Source organism: Triticum urartu, chromosome 2A (assembly GCF_056163025.1).
Source record: "Triticum urartu cultivar PI428250 chromosome 2A, HENAU_Tu73, whole genome shotgun sequence".
Lineage (NCBI taxonomy): Eukaryota > Viridiplantae > Streptophyta > Magnoliopsida > Poales > Poaceae > Triticum > Triticum urartu.
Genome location: NC_141874.1, coordinates 688,395,098 through 688,417,504, shown reverse-complemented (window position 1 = coordinate 688,417,504; position 22,407 = coordinate 688,395,098). Strand labels below are relative to the sequence as shown.

At 45.4% G+C, this 22,407-nt stretch overlaps 2 protein-coding genes across 3 annotated transcripts; one reads left to right on the top strand and one right to left on the bottom strand.

Moving 5' to 3' along the window:
- The first annotated feature begins 6,339 nt into the window (after nt 1-6,339).
- Nucleotides 6,340-8,668, top strand: LOC125534103 (uncharacterized). The gene is made up of 4 exons (XM_048697399.2): nt 6,340-6,616; nt 6,828-6,895; nt 6,987-7,559; nt 8,129-8,668. Exons 1-4 carry the CDS (start codon nt 6,514-6,516, stop codon nt 8,405-8,407), a joined length of 1,023 nt encoding a protein of 340 aa, XP_048553356.1. The 5' UTR covers nt 6,340-6,513; the 3' UTR covers nt 8,408-8,668.
- Nucleotides 8,669-8,875: 207 nt separating this feature from the next.
- Nucleotides 8,876-16,614, bottom strand: LOC125539737 (putative disease resistance protein RGA1). Of its 2 annotated transcripts, XR_015617408.1 has the most exons (4): nt 16,173-16,613; nt 14,364-14,655; nt 9,672-13,793; nt 8,876-9,578 (listed from the first exon to the last, which is right to left on the bottom strand). XR_015617408.1 is itself a non-coding variant. In XM_087544944.1 (3 exons), the coding sequence occupies exons 1-3, from the start codon at nt 16,450-16,452 to the stop codon at nt 9,731-9,733; spliced, it is 4,635 nt and encodes a 1,544-aa protein (XP_087401070.1). In that variant the 5' UTR covers nt 16,453-16,614; the 3' UTR covers nt 8,876-9,730. The 2 variants fall into 2 exon arrangements, 1 of the variants encoding a protein (XP_087401070.1); XM_087544944.1 differs by having other exon boundaries at nt 8,876-13,793; nt 16,173-16,614.
- Nucleotides 16,615-22,407: the final 5,793 nt, after the last annotated feature.

The window sequence follows — 22,407 nt, the reverse complement described above, 5'->3', positions numbered from 1 at the left end:
AAGCATCAAGTGATTCATAATCAAGTGATTTCAAAATCCCATCAGCATGGAGTTTCTTCATGCGCTTTACACCAATATGACCTAAACGGCAGTGCTACAAATAAGTTGCACTATCATTATTAACTTTGCATCTTTTGGTTTCAAATTTATGATTATGTGTATCACTACGATCGAGATCCAACGAACTATTTTCATTGGGTGTGTAACCATATAAGGTTTTATTCATGTAAACAGAACAACAATTTATTCTCTTACTTAAATGAATAACCGTATTACAATAAACATGATCAAATCATATTCATGCTCAACGCAAACACCAAATAACACTTATTCAGGTTCAACACTAATCCCGAAAGTATAGGGAGTGTGCGATGATGATCATATCAATCTTGGAACCACTTCCAACACACATCGTCACTTCACCCTTAACTAGTCTCTGTTTATTCTGCAACTCCCGTTTCGAGTTACTAATCTTAGCAACTAAACTAGTATCAAATACTGAGGGGTTGCTATAAACACTAGTAAAGTACACATCAATAACATGTATATCAAATATACTTATGTTCACTTTGCCATCCTTCTTATCCGCCAATCACTTGGGGTAGTTCCGCTTCCAGTGACCAGTCCCTTTGCAGTAGAAGCACTTAGTCTCAGGCTTAGGACCAGACTTGGGCTTCTTTACTTGAGCAGCAACTTGCTTGCTGTTCTTCTTGAAGTTCCCCTTCTTCCCTCTGCCCTTTTCTTGAAACTAGTGGTCTTGTCTACCATCAACACTTGATGTTTTTCTCGATTTCTACCTTCATCAATTTCCGCATTACGAAGAGCTTGGGAATCGTTTCCGTTATCCCTTGCATATCATAGTTCATCACGAAGTTCTACTAACTTGGTGATGGTGACTAGAGAATTCTGTCAATCACTATCTTATGTGGAAGATTAACTCCCACTTGATTCAAGCGATTGTAGTACTCAGACAATCTGGGCACATGCTCACTAGTTGAGCGATTCTCCTCCATCTTTTAGCTATAGAACTTGTTGGAGACTTCATATCTCTCAACTCGGGTATTTGCTTGAAATATTAACTTCAAGTCCTGGAACATCTCATATGCTCCATGACGTTCAAAACGTCTTTGAAGTCCCGATTCTAAGCCATTAAGCATGGTGCACTAAACTATCAAGTAGTCATCATATTGAGCTAGCCAAACGTTCATAACGTCTGCATCTGCTCCTGCAATAGGTCCGTCACCTAGCGGCGCATCAAGGACATAATTCTTCTGTGCAGCAATGAGGATAAACCTCAGATCATGGATCCAATCCGCATCATTGCTACTAACATCTTTCAACACAATTTTCTCTAGGAACATATCAAAATAAACACAGGGAAGCAACAACGCAAGCTATTGATCTACAACATAATTTGCAAAATACTACTAGGACTAAGTTCATGATAAATTTAAGTTCAATTAATCGTATTACTTAAGAACTCCCACTTAGATAGACATCCCTCTAATCCTCTAAGAGATCACGTGATCCAAATCAACTAAACCATGTCCGATCATCACGTGAGATGGAGTAGTTTCAATGGTGAACATCACTATGTTGATCATATCTACTATATGATTCACACTCGACCTTTCGGTCTCCGTGTTCCGAGGCCATATCTGTATATGCTTGGCTCGTCAAGTATAACCTGAGTATTCCGCGTGTGCAACTGTTTTGCACCCGTTGTATTTGAACGTAGAGCCTATCACACCCGATCATCACGTGGTGTCTCAGCACAAAGAACTTTCGCAACGGTGCATACTCAGGGAGAACACTTCTTGATAATTAGTGAGAGATCATCTTAAAATGCTACCGTCAATCAAAGCAAGATAAGATGCATAAAAGATAAACATCACATGCAATCAATATAAGTGATATGATATGGCCATCATCATCTTGTGCTTGTGATCTCCATCTTCGAAGCACCGTCATGATCACCATCGTCACCGGCGCGACACCTTGATATCCATCGTAGCATCGTTGTCGTCTCGCCAATCTTATGCTTCCACGACTATTGCTACCGCTTAGTGATAAAGTAAAGCATTACAGCGCGATTGCATTGCATACAATAAAGCGACAACCATATGGCTCCTGCCAGTTGCCGATAACTCGGTTACAAAACATGATCATCTCATACAATAAAATTTAGCATCATGTCTTGACCATATCACATCACAACATGCCTTGCAAAAACAAGTTAGACGTCCTCTACTTTGTTGTTGCATGCTTTACGTGGCTGCTACGGGCTTAAGCAAGAACCAATCTTACCTACGCATCAAAACCACAACGATAGTTTGTCAAGTTGGTGCTGTTTTAACCTTCACAAGGACCGGGCGTAGTCACACTCAGTTCAACTAAAGTTGGAGAAACTGTCACCCGCAAGCCACCTATGTGCAAAGCACGTCGGGAGAACCGGTCTCGCGTAAGCGTACGCGTAATGTCGGTCCGGGCCGCTTCGTCCAACAATACCGCCGAACCAAAGTATGACATGCTGGTAAGCAGTATGACTTATATCGCCCACAACTCACTTGTGTTCTACTCGTGCATATAACATCAACATATAAAACCTAGGCTCGGATGCCACTGTTGGGGAACGTAGTAATTTCAAAAATTTCCTACGCACACGCAAGATCATGGTGATGCATAGCAACGAGAGAGGAGAGTGTGATCTACGTACCCTTGTAGATCGACAATGGAAGCGTTAACTTGGTTGATGTAGTCGTACGTCTTCACGGCCCGACCGATCAAGCACCGAAACTACGACACCTCCGAGTTTTAGCACACGTTCAGCTCGATGACGATCCCCGGACTCCGATCCAGCAAAGTGTCGGGGAAGAGTTCCGTCAGCGCGACAGCGTGGTGACGATCTTGATGTACTACCGTCGCAGGGCTTCGCCTAAGCACCGCTACAATATTATCGAGGATTATGGTGGAAGGGGCACCGCACACGGCTAAGAATATGATCACGTGGATCAACTTGTGTGTCTAGGGGTGCCCCTGCCCCCGTATATAAAGGAGCAAGGGGGAGGAGGCCGGCCGGCCCCTATGGCGCGCCAAGGAGGAGTCCTCCTCCTAGTAGGAGTAGGACTCCTACTAGGAGGGGGGAAGAAGTGGGGAGGGAGAAGGAAAGGGGGGCGCCGCCCCCCTCTCCTAGTCCAATTCGGACCAGGGGGGGAGGAGGCGCGCGGCCCACCTTTGGCTGCCCTTCTCTCTCTCCACTAAGGCCCATATGGCCCATTACTTCTCCCGGGGGGGGGGGTTCCGGTAACCCTCCGGCTCTCCGGTTTTCTCCGAAATCACCCGGAACACTTCCGGTGTCCGAATATAGCCGTCCAATATATCAATCTTTATGTCTCGACCATTTCAAGACTCCTCGTCATGTCCGTGATCACATCCGGGACTCCGAACAATCTTAGGTACATCAAAATGCATAAACTCATAATATAACTGTCATCGTAACCTTAAGCGTGCGGACCCTGCGGGTTCGAGAACAATGTAGACATGACCGAGACACGTCTCCGGTCAATAACCAATAGCGGAACCTGGATGCTCATATTGGCTTCCACATATTCTACGAAGATCTTTATCAGTCAGACCGCATAACAACATACGTTGTTTCCTTTGTCATCGGTATGTTACTTGCCCGAGATTCGATCGTCGGTATCTTAATACCTAGTTCAATCTCGTTACCGGCAAGTCTCTTTACTCGTTCCGTAATACATCATCTCACAACTAACTCATTAGTTGCAATGCTTGCAAGGCTTATGTGATGTGCATTACCGAGAGGGCCCAGAGATACCTCTCCGACAATCGGAGTGACAAATCCTAATCTCGAAATACGCCAACCCAACATGTACCTTTGGAGACACCTGTAGAGCTCCTTTATAATCACCCAGTTACGTTGTGACGTTTGGTAGCACACAAAGTGTTCCTCCGGCAAACGGGAGTTGCATAATCTCATAGTCATAGGAACATGTATAAGTCATGAAGAAAGCAATAGCAACATACTAAACGATCGGGTGCTAAGCTAATGGAATGGGTCATGTCAATCACATCATTCTCCTAATGATGTGATCCCGTTAATCAAATAACAACTCTTTTGTTTATGGTTAGGAAACATAACCATCTTCGATTAACGAGCTAGTCAAGTAGAGACATACTAGTGACACTTTGTTTGTCTATGTATTCACACAAGTATTATGTTTCCGGTTAATACAAATCTAGCATGAATAATAAACATTTATCATGATATAAGGAAATAAATAATAACTTTATTATTGCCTCTAGGGCATATTTCCTTCACTACCAGCAGAAAGCCTGGCGCACGACGGCCCTCCGCGCGCCAAATCTGACCGGATCTGGTCGAAGACCGGCCCGCGCACATAAGTCCCAGCTCAACACCACCAAGCTCTCCATGGTGCCCCATCGGCGCCGCCGCAACCCCCCATCAGTCCCAAGCCACCGTCGGGAGCAGGCGCCGCCTCAACCACCCATCAGCCCCATGCCACCGACGGGAGCAGGCACGGCACCGCGCTGCTTTGGCCTAGATAGGGCTTGCACCCCCGCACGCCCTGCGCACTTAGCCGCCATGAGAGAGCGATGTGAGCCCCCGCCACCGTTGTCGGCCGCCCGGGCTTAACCAAGTGGCATCCTCCAGCTACAAGGGGAGGAAGAGAGGAGCGGTGAGTCCAGCGGCTAGAGTTGGTTGCCTCCTCCCGAGTCGGCCGCGCGGGGCGCGACGCGGGGGTTGTTCTCGCATGACGACAAAATACGGTCTAAGTGATGAGATGAGCGCTGGGTTGCAAACCCAAAAAATAAAAGAACAAAATAGGAATTGTAAAGAGAGATGTGGTGTTCTGCTGCTATGGCTAAGGAAATCACATATGTTGCTTCGTAGCTCGGTACAAGTGTAATTGTACTCTCATTAAATTAAATGGTTTGTGTACTTGGTGCATCTGAATACGAAAATTCTAGAGCTACGGGGTAATATGGGTGGTTTACGGGATTTCTTAACTAACTAAACCTCAACCCCTCCTGATTTTCAGGGGGTGTGGGCCCTCCACTCCTTATTCCTCCAATCAGTTTATCCCACCTAAGAGCAATTCTAGCAGACCCCACATCCGGCGCGAACCCGCATAATTCCGGCGATTATACAGGCTCGGCCCATTATTCTAGCTAGACCAGAGCCTGCATCGGTGTCCGGCCCGTAAACATTTTTGCCGCAGCCCGCAAACGCTATCCCGAACCAGTATAACTGCGAGCTTGCGAGGCAGATGCGGGTCGAAACCCTATCCCCCCGCAGCCGCGTTTGCCCCCAATTCCCCACCGCGCCGCTCGATTTGTCGCCGCCGGCGAGCCTGCGAAAGCCATGGACGACTCTGAGGATGAGGCGGAGCGCCGCCGCTGCGCCAGATCTGACGCCACCCGCAAGCGGGGGGCGCGTCGGTGGCTCAACCGCAGTACCCGGCCGCCGCCGGCCTTCGACCGCCGCGAGCTCGAGGACTTCGATCGCGAGCTCGCCCGTCACCGCCACGCCTCCTCCGGGAACTGGTCCGCGGGGAGCTCATCTGCGGGCGCATCAAGCTCGCGGCTCGTTCCGGTGAAGAGGGAGCCGGAGGAGGCCGTGCCCGAAGCGCCGCCGCACCAAGGCGTCATCGGGCCCGAGGACTACCTCCCCCCCGGGATGGAGGAGTTCCTCGAGCGCGTCGTCCTCGAGCTGTCGGCGAGGGAGAAGGAGGAGATTGAAGAGTGCATCCGGCGCGAGCTCGAATACGAGCGGCTCTTCTTCCAGACGGGCGTCACGACATCGCAGGCGCACGCATAGAAGGAGGCTGACCTGCGCGTGATGAAGGCGGAGCAGGCGAAGCTCTACGTCGACCTCGACTCCGACTGAGGGCCGCTGGTGGGCAGCTACCACAGGAGCTCCGGTGAGCTCAATTTTGTTGTAATGGTACGGTAGCGTAGGCCCTGTCTAGCATCTCTGACCTTTAATATGTATGTATGTGTTGTGTACGAACTTATGCGAAGAAGAACCATCTATGCGAGTGAGCTCCGGCGAGCTGCTGCTTAAATTTCTCGCGCGAAACAACTTTTTTTTTAATATTACGGGTTTGTTTGCAGTTTCTGTTCTGCCGCCGCATTTTTCAGTCTTTATAAACGCCCCCGTGCAAACTGTAAACACAGTTTATAGTTCGGCAAAATGTGGGGTCTGCTAGAGTTGCCCTAAGCACCTTGGTAAAGTCATTAAAAGCTTTGTATCATTGCTCATCTGAATACAACCAACCACCCAAGTGTGAGCGTACAAGTGAGGAGCTTCAGCTGTCACCGTGCCATCCCCTTCCCTTCCTTCCTTCCCCGTCCCTTCTCACTCCCCTGCCTCTCACTCACCCACTCGCGCCCGCGCACACAGAACTAGCCAAGGAAGCGAAGAGGAATTGCCATTTCGGGAAAGGAGAGGAGAATCAGATCGGGCAGATGGCCGCCGGCGACGTCGCCACCGTCTTCCTGGAGATGAGCCTCGGCACCCGCCTCGCCGTCTCATTCCCCGCCGCATCCACCACCGTCGCCGACCTCAAGCGTGCGTATTTTCTTGCTTCTGTACCTTCCTTTTTGAACTGTTCTTGCTTGTCCACGGCCGGCTGGCTGGCTTTGCGATGGTTCAATCCTCTCGCCTCTAGAACAAATCTTGGCTACTTCTCTTGATTGCAAATCAAATCAGATCAATTCGTTTCGGCCTGAGCTGACAAAACCCCAATCTTGAGTTAATTTCCTTTTTTGGCTTGTACCAGGCAGAGTGAGTCATGAGCACGCCGCATGTTTCCCCAACTATGGCCAGATCGCCGTCCAATCCGTCAAGGTACTGTCCAATCCATCACGGAATTTGGCTGATCCGTCGATTTTAATTAACATGCCCGCTGATCCATGTCAAATGCTGATGCCTTGAGCAGGTCGACCAGGGAGGCTCGTGGTTCCACCTCGCCGACTCCATGGCCGTCCGGGATGCGTTCCAGTTCCACGGGGCCAACGAAACCTGGCACCTCCAAGTAGATGCTCTGCCTCACGCTCAGCATCTCGACCAAGGATTGGCCACCGAGGGACACTCCAAGGATTCCTCTGCTGCTCACTCTGAACCAAGCTGTGAGATGCTGGCTGACCAGGTTAAAGTTGAAGTTGGAGCGGACTCTGAACCAAGCTGTGAAATGCTGACTGATCAGCTTAAAGTTGAAGTTGGAGCGGAGGAGCCATTGGTAGCCAAGGGCAAAGGAAGCAGCAACGGGGATGATCCAAAGGGATCGAAGGAAGCAGAGGCCACATCAACAGAACAGGGGGCATGTGAGAGGAAAAGGCTGCGGCCAAGGACCAGAGTTGGCAAAACACCGGTCACTAAGCGGGCGAACAGCAGCGGCAGTTCGGAGTCGGAGGAGATGGACATCAACACCGTCGGCGTCTACGCGCCGCCGTCGCAGTTCGTCGTCATGCTCAAGGAATGCCACTTTGTCACCAAGAACGGGCAGTACCTGGTGAGAGAGTCCCTTAGAGCATTACTAGTAGAGCCTTCAAACTCTCAAACCCTTAAAAATAACTGTTTTTTTACAGTTTTCGTCGAAAAAAAGCCATAGACTAGAACCCCTTAACCCTCAAACCCTCAAATTTTTTTAAAGGTCCAACCTTTAAACCCTCTCCCAATCCTCAAAAGTAAGGGTTGGGGAGCAAAACCTATCCCAACCCTCATTTGGCAGTTATACTTGCGCGGGAGGGAAAAATCCTCCCAACTCCCGCGCGCACGCCCGCGACCGCCGCTGCTAGTCGCCCTCGTCGCCGGCGGCCGCCTTGTCGACCTCCGACGCGCAACGACAATGTCGTTCATGAGGAATATTCCGTTGTAAGGGTTGGGTTTGAGGGTTCTAATCTTTGCCCCTGTTTTTCAACCCGTAAAAGTGCATAAAAAGATCATTTTTGAATCCTTAAAATGCTAGTGAGGGTTTGAGGATTTGAGAGTTCTACTAGTAATGCTCTTACTCTGTTCGATCACACGTGCACTTTCGTCCTTGTAAGTTGTAACTAACTCCGTCGCCGCCGATCGACGCAGAACGTGCCGCGGGAGTTCAGCCTGGCGCATGGGTACGCGGAGAGGAAGAAGGTGCTGCTGCGGATGGGGGGCGAGTCGTGGACGGTGAACCTGAAGAACGTCCACAATGTGCGTCGCAAGGCCCGCACGTCGTTCCGGTACGGGTGGCACCAGTTCTGCGTCGACAACCACCTCCGCGTCGGCGAGACCTGCTTCTTCCGAGCGCTCGGCCAAGGCGGCGGCGACCGCCATGTGCTCAAGGTGGAGGTGCGCAGGCTAGATGGCAGCTACACCAGCTGATGTGTGTCCGTCTGTTGCATCAGCATAGCCGTCTCTAGCAGGGCTCTTATCTTAGAGTGCAATGCATTGCATTGTGGTAGACCAATATTAATATGCAGTTTGCTCCTTTATACTCTATGTTTCACTTGGATATGCTAGTTTTTATCAACGTCCTCATTATCTAATTAATTAGCTTTGGCTGACAATTTATTATGCTAGCTTCGTATGACAATATATTGTGCATTTGTGTTATATCTGTAGAATCTGAAAGTGTGATCTCAATTTCTGCCTCTTGATCATGCCTGTGTCTTTTTTTTTTCTATGAATCCAAATTGTTGTAGTTCACCCACAAAGAAGGTCTTTTTAGTGAAGGTCAATAGTTTTTTTTACCGTGGAAGGCCAATAGTTCACCACCATGGGAAATGTAAATGTTGTTTGTACACTTTGCATTTGTGAATGCTAGCAACAGGGTAAACTAGAAGTTTGACATCAACAGACAATGCCTTGCATAGGATTTGTTGTTGTGCGCAAAATTAGAAAGAATTCAACATATTACAATGATAAAAGGCGAAGTATCAGGTGAAAACCAGATTTCCTGATCCCAGCAGGTACATGCGATGTGACCGCCGCTGCTACACAACCATCCCTCCGCTCCTCCCAAACTTCACAAAAATTTGCACGGAGTTCACGCACAGGAGCATCTTGCACCACAAAAAAAAAATTGGAATTTTTGAATTTTACTGTTCAAGGGGTGCATCTGTGCTCGGGTTCCGGATTGAATTATCGCCGAGTGAATTGGTATGATGCAGCAAGGAAGGTCTTGATGGGCTCCATGACACCAACTTGTGAATCAACATCAGAATTGATCTAATGCAGATCCGCCTGTAGTCCAGATGCAAATTAATCATCCTTTTGAGGTCATTAGATGAGACAAATACAGCAGAACCGACTGGAAGAATGCCTGTTGACTGCTTTCAGTTCATATGGGAGGAAGTCCATTTCTTAACTCCTACCAACTGCTTTCCATTTCTTATATTCCAGAGGGAAAAAATAGAACTGGTGCAAGGAAGAAAGATGCACTTAAGCTCTTGGCCTTCCAAACATAAGCTTGTGATGCAGCAAAAGCAGATTTGCACTGAACACTGTCAAAGAGCATACAATTGCATTATCCAGAAGACACAGCGCCTGCAAGCTGCAGCAATAAATGAGTGGCATGCCTGCTATGAGATTGCTTACTTTGTGATGTGCAACTCTGACATAGCATGATCATGGTAGAAGTATATACCTTTGAAACAACTCAGTGATATGCGTTGCGTGGATATAAGTATGTGCTTAACCCAGTCATCAGTTCACATATTTTCCATCAATTTTGACCTTTAGCTTTCTTGTTGCTAGCCACCTGCATTGAGTAGCCAGAACCATGCTGCAACCGCCATGGCAGGTTATATTCAGTTCTTCCAGCGAAGGTGGCAGGCCCTTTACTGGCAGCCACAACATGCGGTGACAATTATCGATCTCCAGCTTCTTGAGGGAGGGAAGGCGGTGCAGCTCCGCAGGAAGATCTACGAGATACCTGCATTTCCAAAACTGGAGCTCTTCCAGGGACGTGATGAGCAGAAGCGCTCCCGCTTGCTCATCTGTTAGCCGTGTTGCTTCACTCTCGCAACTTCGAAGTTCTAAGCGTTGTAGGGATGTGAGCTGCTTGCAGAATGGCGTGGTAAGGACACAGGGGTCACTGGTCACAAGCTTTTCCAATTGAGGGCATAGCTCATAACCTTGCCCTGACACATGCTCTAGAAATGGTGGCAAATTGGGGGTGCTGAATAAACTCAAATGCTTAAGGAACTGGAAGCCCTCTAGTGCGGCGAGCGATGGACATCCCGAAATATACAACTCCTCCAGTGCCGTGCATGACTGTAGCTGTAGAGACTCCAAACTTCGATTGTATATTTGGAATTTTTTAAGGCAGGTGAGATTCCTTGGAAAGCATGGTTGCAGCATTGCTCGAGAATAACTGTTTATCACGAGATGTCCAAGTGATTGAGGGAGGAGACACCTTCCATTCACCTGGCCACCATTTCCATCAATATTCACCGAAGATGAGAGCAGCTCAGGGCAAGACCAAATTGTTAGCTTCTCGAGGGAGGTAAATCCAGATAAGCCTTCCTTGCTATGGCAAAATGTTAGATAAGGGGATACCCTAATTTCCATCTCCTTGAGAGAGGAGAGGACATTTAACGGAATGTGCAAGAGTCCGTCTGGAGCTGAGCTTGTCAATGAGTCATTTGAATAGCCTGATGAAGAAGCTTGCATGGTTGAGATAAGATTTGGCTGACTGTTTTCTCCCTCTTCTATTGATAACTGTGTTATCTGTGGGCAGTCCCATAAATTGAACACCATTAGAGCCGTCGCATGTCGCAGCATCAAAGATAGCCACTTCCCTGTTATACCACAAGAATGAATTCTGAGATTTTCAAGAGATGGGAGGGCAGTACAATTTGCAACTACCACATCTTCTTGGGCACACTCTGGTATATCTAGAGAGAAAAGTTTTCCACAATCGCTTATTTCCAAACTCTTTAAGGAGACTAGCTGACGAAAACCTTCAAATGGAATAGACATCAGATTCCGGCAATATCTGATACACAAGTACTTAAGACCCCTTAGATTATGGAATGCTAATATTCTGTCATCCAGTGTCCACATCTCACAAAACCACCCAGCATGTAAAGAAATTGGGCCGTTGATTTTTAATGTTTCTCCGGATGATCCCTCCATCCTTGGCAGTGTTGAAACTCTGTTGATAAAGAATTCAGAACATGTGATTGAAGGTGGAAGAGGGTGCATTACTTCCAAGTGAGGACAATCGTAGATAATTAGCTTTCTAAGACCGGGCAACCATGATTTCTGCTTGCTTTCGAATTTAATGCCCCCATCAAGCAAATCAAACACCTTCAGTGCACTACACATCTTGATATTCAGTACTCTTAAACTAGAGTTCATATTCCACAGGGAACTGCAGGAACATTTCTCCAACTTTGGCATTTCAACTAAAACCAGCTCCTCCAATGAAGGAAACGTTGCTTCCATTACTTTCTGCATGTTGCACAACGTCAACTTCGTAAGAAACGGAAGCATTTCCAAAGATGGAAGTATTTGCCATTCTCCACAATCCTCTAGATGAAGCGTCTGCAAAGAGGTAACTGAAAAATTGCTGGCAAGCCAAGTTGGGGAAGTAGTACCATTGTACCCAAATATCCGCAGATGCTTTAAGCCTGGATGTGGTTCAAGACCCTCGAGCACCTCTCTTGCTTTGCCGCTGTGATCATTATACTTCCACGACAAGCGCAGCTTTTCTAAGTGTATTTTGTCCCTCAATTTTGCTCCATCAGCCTCATCTTTAGTGGTAACATTTTCAAGTCGTGAGACACCTAGTTGCAGAAGCTCGTTCATGGACTGAAGTTGTGTTATCTCAAAGCTGCTAGTATTTTGAACCCTAAAATCATGTAGCTCCAGAAGGGATGTCATTTTACCAATGCAAGGAATGGAAGAGGATAGTCCTTCTACAACAATATGACGCAGGCTCACAAGATTATGGATACCATTAGGTATCATTGGATCAATGTATGAGCCAGTGTCTAATACTTGAAGATGGTAGAACTTGCTCAAAACTTGAGGTAAAGCCACTCCTGGCGTAGGAGCCTTCAGATAGCGAAGATGGGTAGGATTTACTAAAGTGCACACGAAGGAACTAAAATCAGAAGCTGTTGCAGACATTTGCAGCAGACGCAAATTATGTGCCTTTTTGAATATATCTTGAAAGGATTGGAAGAAGAAAGAGTCATACTGCCCAATTAACACCAGTGTCCTCAATCTTCTTACTGATGTAACTGTATTTCTCAAATTTTCTTCAAACTTGTAGCTACGTGGTATCCTTCCATCCTGATTCTTGCAGTATGCAGAGTCGGTTACTATTGACAAATGTTGTACAGTTGGCAAAATTTCATTGCACCATAGATCATCTATAATTGCACACTCATTTCTTGAAACCACCCGTCCAAAATCATGCATAAGGCCACACATAGCATAGGAAGTTTGTCTGCCTTGAAATGGCTCTTCTCTTACAACTCGATTATGGACTCTCATGACAAAAATTTCATCTCGCAAACGCGTGCTCTCATCTTTGCATTCAACTTGCTGCAAGAAGCCTAGATTCACCAAATCAGTCAGATAATCATGTCCTGTCTCCTCCAATTTCTTACCTGAGTGGTTACACTTCACAAATCCCTGTGAAATCCAAATGCGGACCAACTCATCACCAAGAAACTGATGGTTGTAGGGAAATATAGAAACGTATGAGCAACATTGTTGTAGATGGTAGGGTAGTTGATCATAGCTAAGCTTTAAAGCAGACATGATGCCCCTGCTTAGTTGCAAGGATTTCCAACATTCATTCTTCAAAATGGTACTCCAATGATCAACAGTAAGCTGCTTTCTTAATAGTTCTCCTGCAGATCCAGCTGCTAACGGGTTGCCCATTAACTTCTCTGCTATTTGATGCCCAATGATGCCTAGAGTTTGATGCTCTTCGCAGTTCTCATCACCAAATGCACATGATTTGAACAATAACCAAAAATCATCATTTGCCAAAGCACCTAAGTTGACCGGTTCGAGGGTACCTATCCTTTGTGCAACAGAGAAATCTCTAGTTGTGATAATAATCACATTGCCCTTCACACGAGTTGATAGCATTGGAGACAACAGTTTGTTCCATAGGTAATCATCCAGAGTGTCCCAGACATCATCTAAAATGAGCAGAAACCTTTCCGACTGGAACTCCATATGTACCTTCAAGATCTCCTGAAGCTTCACAAAATCATTTATTCCTTCATGACTTTCTTGAGAAATGAAGTCTAACATCTCTCTTGTAAGCCTTACTTCATCAAAGTTGTTTGACACCCATAGCCATTTCCGTTCAAACTGCTCTTTTACTGTTGGATCATTATATACGAGTTGTGTGAGAGTTGTCTTGCCAACTCCTCCAATGCCTACAATAGGCAGTACAGACACACCTTCATGTTTATCAGATGTAATCATCTTTATGATGGTGCTCATCTCTGAATCTCTCCCATACACTTTTTGCTGATTAAGACTTGATGTTGTTGGGCACATATCATTTGAGCTTGTAATAGAGGCCGATCCATGCATCTTGAGAACACCACTCACATCCTCAAGGATGTCTTGTAACTGCTGAGTTATTTCCTGTATCCTATTGAAACAATCTGCCTTGTGCCAAAGGTTAATGTTAGCTGCGGTGGTTTGTGCCAACTCCTCATCTCTTCTCCTTTTTCTGCTGAACAAATCACCAATTACAACAGGTGCAGCATTTGCAGTAGCATCACAGATGCTGCAATAAAAAGAGACATTGTAGATTGGCTATTAGAAATGCAACATTTTCTCCAATTTCTATCCGAAATGCAATATTTTTTTAACTCAAAATGCTGTGGAAAAAAGTGAAATATTGTCCAGACAAACATCATGCTATAACATGTATTCTTGTATAATTTGGTATACAAATATGCCCGTATGCATTCTGTACAAAGAGAAATTTTGTGCACTCTGAACACATACACTCTCCAATCTTCATGGTTGAAGCTGAACTGATTTGATTTATTTATGAAGGACAAATATAGCCACATCTAGCATAAAATTTTCCAAGGTTACCTGTTACCTATCAGAGCACAATGTATACGTGCAAATATTTTCTTATTTTTATTTTTACAACTCTTTTATAGAGAAAATACATTTTGAATATCGGGTGGACATCCACCCCAATGATAAAATACTTTACAACTACTAGAATCACAATAGTGGGTTGATTATATAAGTTAAAAAAACATTGAAAATGAAAACAGGTGCGTGGATGGAAATATTTAGGATCTAGAGGAAAACATATGTTACTCTTTACAATATGTACCATGAAAAATATGGCGGCTGGTCGGTTGCTCTGGGGTTCTTACAACCCTCACTCTTGACATGGTTGTTCAAGATTGACGTCCCTCTGTCGCTTCCGCACTTAACTGCTTTTTGACAGTGTTTAAACTTTGCTTTCACAGGCTTTCCGTTGTTCTCCTCTGTGATATCAAAATCACACCATGCTTTGGACCATTTCTTGCCACCACTGGTACCAAGTATATTAGCATCACCTCCCCTCGATCTCTCATCTACTCGCTCTGCTTCACGCATTCTGCCAGGATCACCCCATGCAACTGCAGAAAAAAAAAAGGTGAATTAGCATGCATGCTTGACAACCCCCCCCCCCCCCCCCCCCCCCCCACACACACACACATAGACACACGTGCACAGACACAGGGCCTTTGAGCTGTGTTTAAGTACTGGGATCAGTTGTGTTAGTATAAACCTTGTTCTGGTCTTCTGATATACTCCCTCCGTCCGGAAATACTTGTCGGAGAAATGGATGTATCTAGACGTATTTTAGTTCTAGATGCATCAATTTCTATCCATTTATGCGACAAGTATTTCCGGACTGAGGGAGTACTATGTGTTGCGCAAGTGAACAAGTTGGTTTGTGACAGTTTTCATTTGTTGGAACTGTCATGAGTGTATTACATGGGTGTTGTGTTGGATTTGGTCCAGAACAATGTATGCCAGCTCAACAAGATTGTAGAGAGTTCTGTTAAGAGTCGGTTGTGTCCATGTATAAATAAACCAGCATTTGTTGCTGGAGAAGTATAACGGAAATTTGGCATTCGTTGCCTGAAAAACTACTGTGTACATAGGTTACTCTGTTTTCTCTCCTCTGCTGTCTCTTGTTCAGTTAACTCGGTGTGGAGGACAAACACAGATTCACTTCGTGTGTGCTCGTGTGTCCGCTGGACTGAAAGAGGGAGCAGGCCGGCGGCTAACAAGTTGACCCCAATTAAATTATGAAATCCTTCACTATGTTAGTACTAATCACTGTTCATCTGTACAAGATGACCCCATCAAACTTTTTCTGCCTTGGTTCCTGCACACACGCACCTCTTTCTAGTACTAGTTGTGTTGTGGGGTGGTCACCGGCATGGAAGAAGAATGTGAAGAAGATTAGGAGAACACATTTTCACGACTCGGGAAGAAAAATAAATCTTTGGTGACTGCGTCGTGCCACATTTCGGTAGGGAGAGCGACTAGAGATTTTATCACACGCCTCTCAAAAGTTTTGATTTTGATCATATCATAGCCCACTTTTCCAATGAAATTTTGACCAGGTACAAGTAGAATAATAAAATTTTTTTTGCTTGAAAAGTAGAACAATAATTTGACCAGGCTTTTCTGTGGTAATAATTAATAATATTGCCCATTTTCTCTTTGCCCATTTGTTATGTGCCTATTTGATGAGCAAGGCAGTTCGGCTGATCCAAACCCGAACTAAAGAAAGAAACACAGATGCGAACACTTAACGACACATTGTCCAGTGCTCTCTCGGTTCCTTTTTTCCACATGGTATTGACTAATGACTATTGAGTGCTATTTGGGCCTACTTGTTTCACTGCTATTGAGTGCATTAGTGAGCTGCCATTTTCTCTAGGGACAGAGTTATCCGGGGCCTATTTAGAGAAGACTGAAGGGTAGAAAAAAGAGCAGAACAGTTGCTGTCTTGCCCGGTGACATTTTTATCAAATTGACATGGTAAATGCGCATATGATCCAAGTGCAAACTAGTGCCAGGCATGTGATGAAATCCCTCTTCGTACCGCATATGATGGATCTACAGGGGTTACGCGTACCTTCTTGGACCTGCTGTTGGAGCCTGCAGTAGTCGAGGTCGTCGACCACATCGTCGGCTTCGTAGAGTAGGTCCATGAGGCGAGCGAGAGACCGGGCCAGCGGCTCGTTCACGGCCGCCCGCCCCCTCATGGCGCTGACCGCCGCATCGACCCTCTCGACCTCGCACCGGAGCCTCTCGATGTCGTCAGCAAGCCCGGCTTGGCGGATCCACGCATCCAGCTTGTCGATTCGGAGTGTTCCGAGGATGGCCTGCACCAGCCACCCAATCGCGGCCTCCATCAGATCCGGCAGAAGCGGTTGTTCGCCGGAGGATGGTCAGTGGAGGAAAGTGCAGGGATGGGGAAGAAGAGCAGAGCACTCGGGCCGAGGAGAGCAATATACAATGCAGCGGCGACTTCCCTTTTTTTCAGTGAGATGAACTTCAGCGCGAAGTTCTTTTTTCCTTTGATTGAAATTCGGACAAAACAAATGAGGAGGTACAGGATTTACGGCGCACAAGTGCGGGGCACGCGCTTTTATGGGCCGTTGATCTGCGCCAAGATTCGTACATATGTTTATGTATATGGTCTTTTTATGTTGTATAAGACTTTGTATATGTCTGTAATGTTATGTAGTATATCTAATCGTATATTGGTTTATTTGTGGGGCCAGATAACTATATGTATACAAGTCCGAAGAAAAGCGATTCATTCGCAGCACAGGTCGTGAGATCGAGGTGCCCTTAGCTCCATCTCCACGTCCAGAGACCAGGGAGCTTCTCCGATGTGAGGCAACGTCGACCACGAAAGACCCAGATGGGAAGAAGAGAGGTGCCGCCGCTTGAGAGATGTGGAGCACCTGGAGGGAAGGCAAGGAGGGCGCCGCCTCAATCGGCGAGAGGAGGGGTGGGCAGAAGGAGAGACCGATAGAGGAACGGGCATAATTTTTTTTCAGATAACACAAGATGCACGCGGAAGGAATGAAAATATTTATATCATATTCCTATATCTCATCATGATATAGTGTATGATTAACTTTGAATATCGGTTGTTGGATGGAGCCGATCCAATGGTTGAAAGGTGGCAAATACGAGTAGTCTTGACCGTTGGATATTCTCTCCACCATATTGGATTCTGCCACATGTTACTAATCCGGAAGATTCCACACTTGTGCTTAGCAAATCTGAAAACGAAGACACTTCTTTGTTCTAAATTCTTCCATACTTCAATTCTTCATTCATTCATGATTATTCTATCATTTGCATTGTACATTATGCAGATAACACATACACTTCTCATTTGTTCTAGACTCTTCCATACTTCAGTTCTTCCAACTTTTTTTCCTTCCAAAAGAATTGACACTTATGTTTACTTTAATTTTTTTTGGTTCAAAGCTAATGCAACATCTTCCCAAGGTCCAATTTTCTTTGTGAATGAAGTACCCAACTGTTCTTATATGAAAACCAAAGAGATAAAAACCGAGGCAGACCACGTGTCACCCTCAGATTAATCAAGGACACCCCAAAAGCCGGTGGTAATTCAAAACCTTCACGGTTTAGTTTTTGATGTATGCCATCTTTCTTAACGTTGTCACCCTGTTGTTTTGTGCATTTTTCTTTGTATTTACAAGGACAGACTTCATATGTGTATGTGACTGAAACTGGTCTTATTTTACTTTTACCTCCTCTGCCTGGGCCAAAGCTGTGTGTTGAGTGTTGACATGATTGCCATGTTCACGACAGCGGGTTCAGGGTGCTCATTAACAAGATCGTCCTCTCCCATGCCAACCAACTCCTATTTGTTTCAAGGTCTTGCTTAATGGCTTCAATCTATACTACTTCATGTTTGTATTTTGCCACTGTAGTGGAGCTACATGCTCAGGGTGGTGCAGTCTCTGATGTGCTTCCTCCGTTTCATAATATAAGAGCGTTTTTTTACACTAGAAATCGTGTACGCAAGTTGGCACAACGCTTTCAATCAGTCTCGTTCATCTAGTCTACCCGGTCAAATCAGCGATCATGCCCCCCTTATTCTAGCGGAGGAATAGCTTCAACACATTCATTCCCCTGCTAATCCACCTTCAAGCCTTGTTCCTTCTTTCACTTCATCTATCGTAAAATTCTATATGACTCAAATAGAAGTAGATCGTAAAATTCTATATGCCACAAATAGAAGTAGAAAGAAATATTAGTAGTCATTGAGATTGAATCCAGAGGAAATTGCAATCCAATTACAGTGAGAGCGAATTGGGAGTAATTTCTATCTCCTAGCATGGTTTCTGTGGCCTTCAAATGTGGTACTGACTCCTTCGGGTTGGCTGGCTTGAAGATTAGATTTTTAAGTACTCAATATATGTACTCCAAGTGATGTCTGTTAAGTACTTAGGCCAATGGCTTACATTGAAGAGAAGTGGCTTGGTGGTCCTAATCATGTATGTGCTTCTTCTTTTCTCAAGCATAGAGTGATCTAGGACTAGCGATTGCATTCATGCCTCCAAGGAGCCGACACGATGCGCGCCTCCTGCTGCAATATTTATCTTAAGCCGCATATATGTTCAACATGCACCCTTTTCAAATACATTTGCTTGTCCTAGTATTCGCAGGGCAGAAGCTACTTTTACAGCTCCTAGGATCAGGCAGTATTTTAATTATCCAACGTAGGAGGATTCTTTTTCTTTGTGCACCCCATGTTGAAAAAAATTTCAAAATGTTTATTGAGCTCTCAAAACTTTTACTCATTTTCGAATATGCCAAAGAGAACAAAAATCATTACACGCAACTATTCGGTTATGAGATTGATAAGCTCATGTTTAGCTACCTCAGGATACAAATACACCATCGAAAACTTATTAATCTCCACTCCTAATGTCTCACTTGAAAGCCTCCCTTCCATGGTTATTTTTGTCTTGTTTCATTTCTTCTGGGTTTTTTTTGTCTCACCTTCCACCACCACCCCTTCACACTGGTTTTTTCATCCTACAATAAAAACTATCCTATCCAGCCACGTTACAAACGGGTACGAACCGATAGCACTTTACCAAACAATGAAGTCCAATTTCGTGACAATCAATGCCAAATCCATACTTTCCTAACACATCGATCTCTGCCTTTCCTAACAACCAAATTTCTACTATTATATGGAAATTGGTGAAATCTCTACTATTACTAGCAATGTGCCTGTGCGTTGCAACTGATCCAAAGTAGAATAATACAATCACAAATTTGAAAGAAAATAGTCTAGTTTTGATATACATATTGAAGGAAATATGCCTATAGGCAATAATAAAGTTGTTATTTATATTTCCTTACATCGTGATAAATGTTTATTATTCATGCTAGAATTGTATTAACCGGAAACTTAGTACATGTGTGAATACATAGACAAACAGAGTATCCCTAGTATGCCTCTACTTGACTAGCTCGTTAATCAAAGATGGTTAAGTTTCCTGACCATAGACATGTGTTGTCATTTGATGAACGGGATCACATCATTAGAGAATGATGTGATGGACAAGACCCATCCATTAGCTTAGCATTATGATCGTTTAGTTTATTGCTATTGCTTTCTTCATGACTTATACATATTCCTCTGACTATGAGATTATGCAACTCTCGAATACCGGAGAACACCTTCTGTGCTATCAAACGTCACAATGTAACTGGGTGATTATAAAGATGCTCTACAGGTGTCTCCGATGGTGTTTGTTGAGTTGGCATAGATCAAGATTAGGATTTGTCACTCCATGTATCGGAGAGGTATCTCTGGGCCCTCTCGGTAATGCACATCACTATAAGCCTTCAAGCAATGTGACTAATGAGTTAGTTGTGGGATGATGCATTACGGAACGAGTAAAGAGACTTGCTGGTAACGAGATTGAACTAGGTATGAGGATACCGACGATCGAATCTCGGGCAAGTAACATACCGATGACAAAGGGAATGACATATGTTGTTATGTGGTTTGACCGATAAAAATCTTCGTAGAATATGTAGGAGCCAATATGAGCATTCAGGTTCCGCTATTTGTTATTGACCGGAGATGTGTCTCGGTCATGTCTACATAGTTCTCGAACCCGTAGGGTCCGTACGCTTAACGTTCGATGATGATTTGTATTATGAGTTATGTGATTTGATGACCGAAGTTTGTTTGGAGTCCCGGATGAGATCAAGGACATGACGAGGAGTCTCAAAATGGTCGAGAGGTAAAGATTCATATATTGGAAGGTTATATTCGGAACTCGAAATGGTTCTGAGTGATTCGGATATTTTACCGGAGTACCGAGGGGATACTGGAACCCCCGGGGGAAGTATTAGGCCTATTGGGCCATATTGGAGGAGAGGAGAAAGGCCACGTGAGGAGGGGCGCCCCCCCTTTCCCAAACCAAATTGGACTAGGGGAGGGGGGCGGGCCCCCTCTTTCCTTCTCCCTCACTCTCCCTTCCCCTTTTCCCTCTCCGGTGGAAGGAAGAAGGGGGGCGAATCCTACTTAGACTAGGAGTCCAAGTAGGACTCCCCCCTATGGTGTGCCCCCCTTGGCCAGCCACCTCCTCCTCCCCCCTTTATATACGGAGGGGGGCACCCCAAAGGCACATTAAACAATCTCTTAGCCGTGTGCGGTGCCCCCCTCCACAGTTCAACACCTCGGTCATATCGTCGTAGTGCTTAGGTGAAGCCCTGTGCCGGTTGAGGTTGAGGGAGTCCTGGATTAGGGGGTCCTCGGGCATCTGGACTATGGTACGTGGGCCGGACTGATGGGCTATAAAGATATAAGACCGAAGACTATCTCCCATGTCCGGACAGGACTCTCCTTGGAGTGGAAGGCAAGCTTGGCGTCCTGATATGAAGATTCCTTTCTCTGTAACCGACTTTGTACAACCCTAGTCCCCTCCGGTGTCTATATAAACCGGAGGGCTTAGTCCGTAGAGGCAAGAATCATAATCATAGTCATACAAGCTAGACTTCTAGGGTTTTAGCCATTACGATCTCGAGGTAGATCAACTCTTGTAATACTCATATTCATCAAGATCAGTCAAGCAGGAAGTAGGGTATTACCTCCATAGAGAGGGTCCGAACCTGGGTAAACATCGTATCCCCCGTCTCCTGTTACCATCGACCTTAGACGCACAATTCAGGACCCCCTACCCGAGATCCGCCGGTTTTGACACCGACACCGGTAACTTCATCATCACCGTCACCACGCCATCGAGCTGACGGAACTCTCCCTCGTCCTCAACTGGATCAAGAGATCAAGGGACATCATCGTGTTGAACGTGTGCTGAACGCGGAGGTGTCGTACGTTCGGTACTTGGATCGCTTGGATCGTGAAGACATTCGACTACATCAATCGCGTTACTAGATGCTTCTGCTTTCAGTCTACGAGGGTACGTGGACACACTCTCCCCTCTCGTCACTATGCATCTCCTAGTTAGATCTTGCATGATCATAGGGATTTTTTTTTGAATTACTACGTTCCCCAACACATATATCACTAAAAAAATCTTATGTTTCACTCAAAATATATTTCTTGGGTTGTTTTGATAAGGTAAGGGAGGAATGTGGTTGGTTTCAAGATACTAAGAGGTATTCTGTAAATTTGAGCAGAGAAGTGGGATATTATTGCAAAAAGGCCACAACTTATATCACACTCGTTAGATGCAGATCTACTGGTCAGAAATGACGGATAGCAGACACACCATCATCACCAACTGAGTCTTTTATAGGAGTAGAGAAATTGGAGCAGAGAAGTGGGATATTGTTGCAAAAGGCCACAACTTACATCATAGTCGTTAGATGCAGATCTAATGGTCATAAATGACGGATGGCAGACACACCATCATCACCAACCGAGTCTTTTATAGGAGTAGAGAAATGGAAATTGATGAATGATGGTTCATCATTCAACTCTCCATAATGGTACGTCATGGCCTGCCCACACTTGCCAAAACAATTAATAACATTTACCAAATCTCTACTGGAAGTCGTTCATTTGTTCAACCCCCTCCCACCAAACACCATCAGTATCCATAATGCAGCAGATAGGCGCCCTCATTCCTCTTGCCACCCACCAGTTCCCTTAATGTCAATTTTGGGTATACATTGATGGTGGTGTTAGATCGAATAGCTGCCATTGTGTGATGCCCTTTGGCCAAGCATATCTCCAGCAGCATCCTCTACCCCCTGCAAAGTTTTACTACTACGAACACAAACCATGGTTTCAGTATAAGGTTCTCTAAGACCATCACTTCTCTGTTATTTTA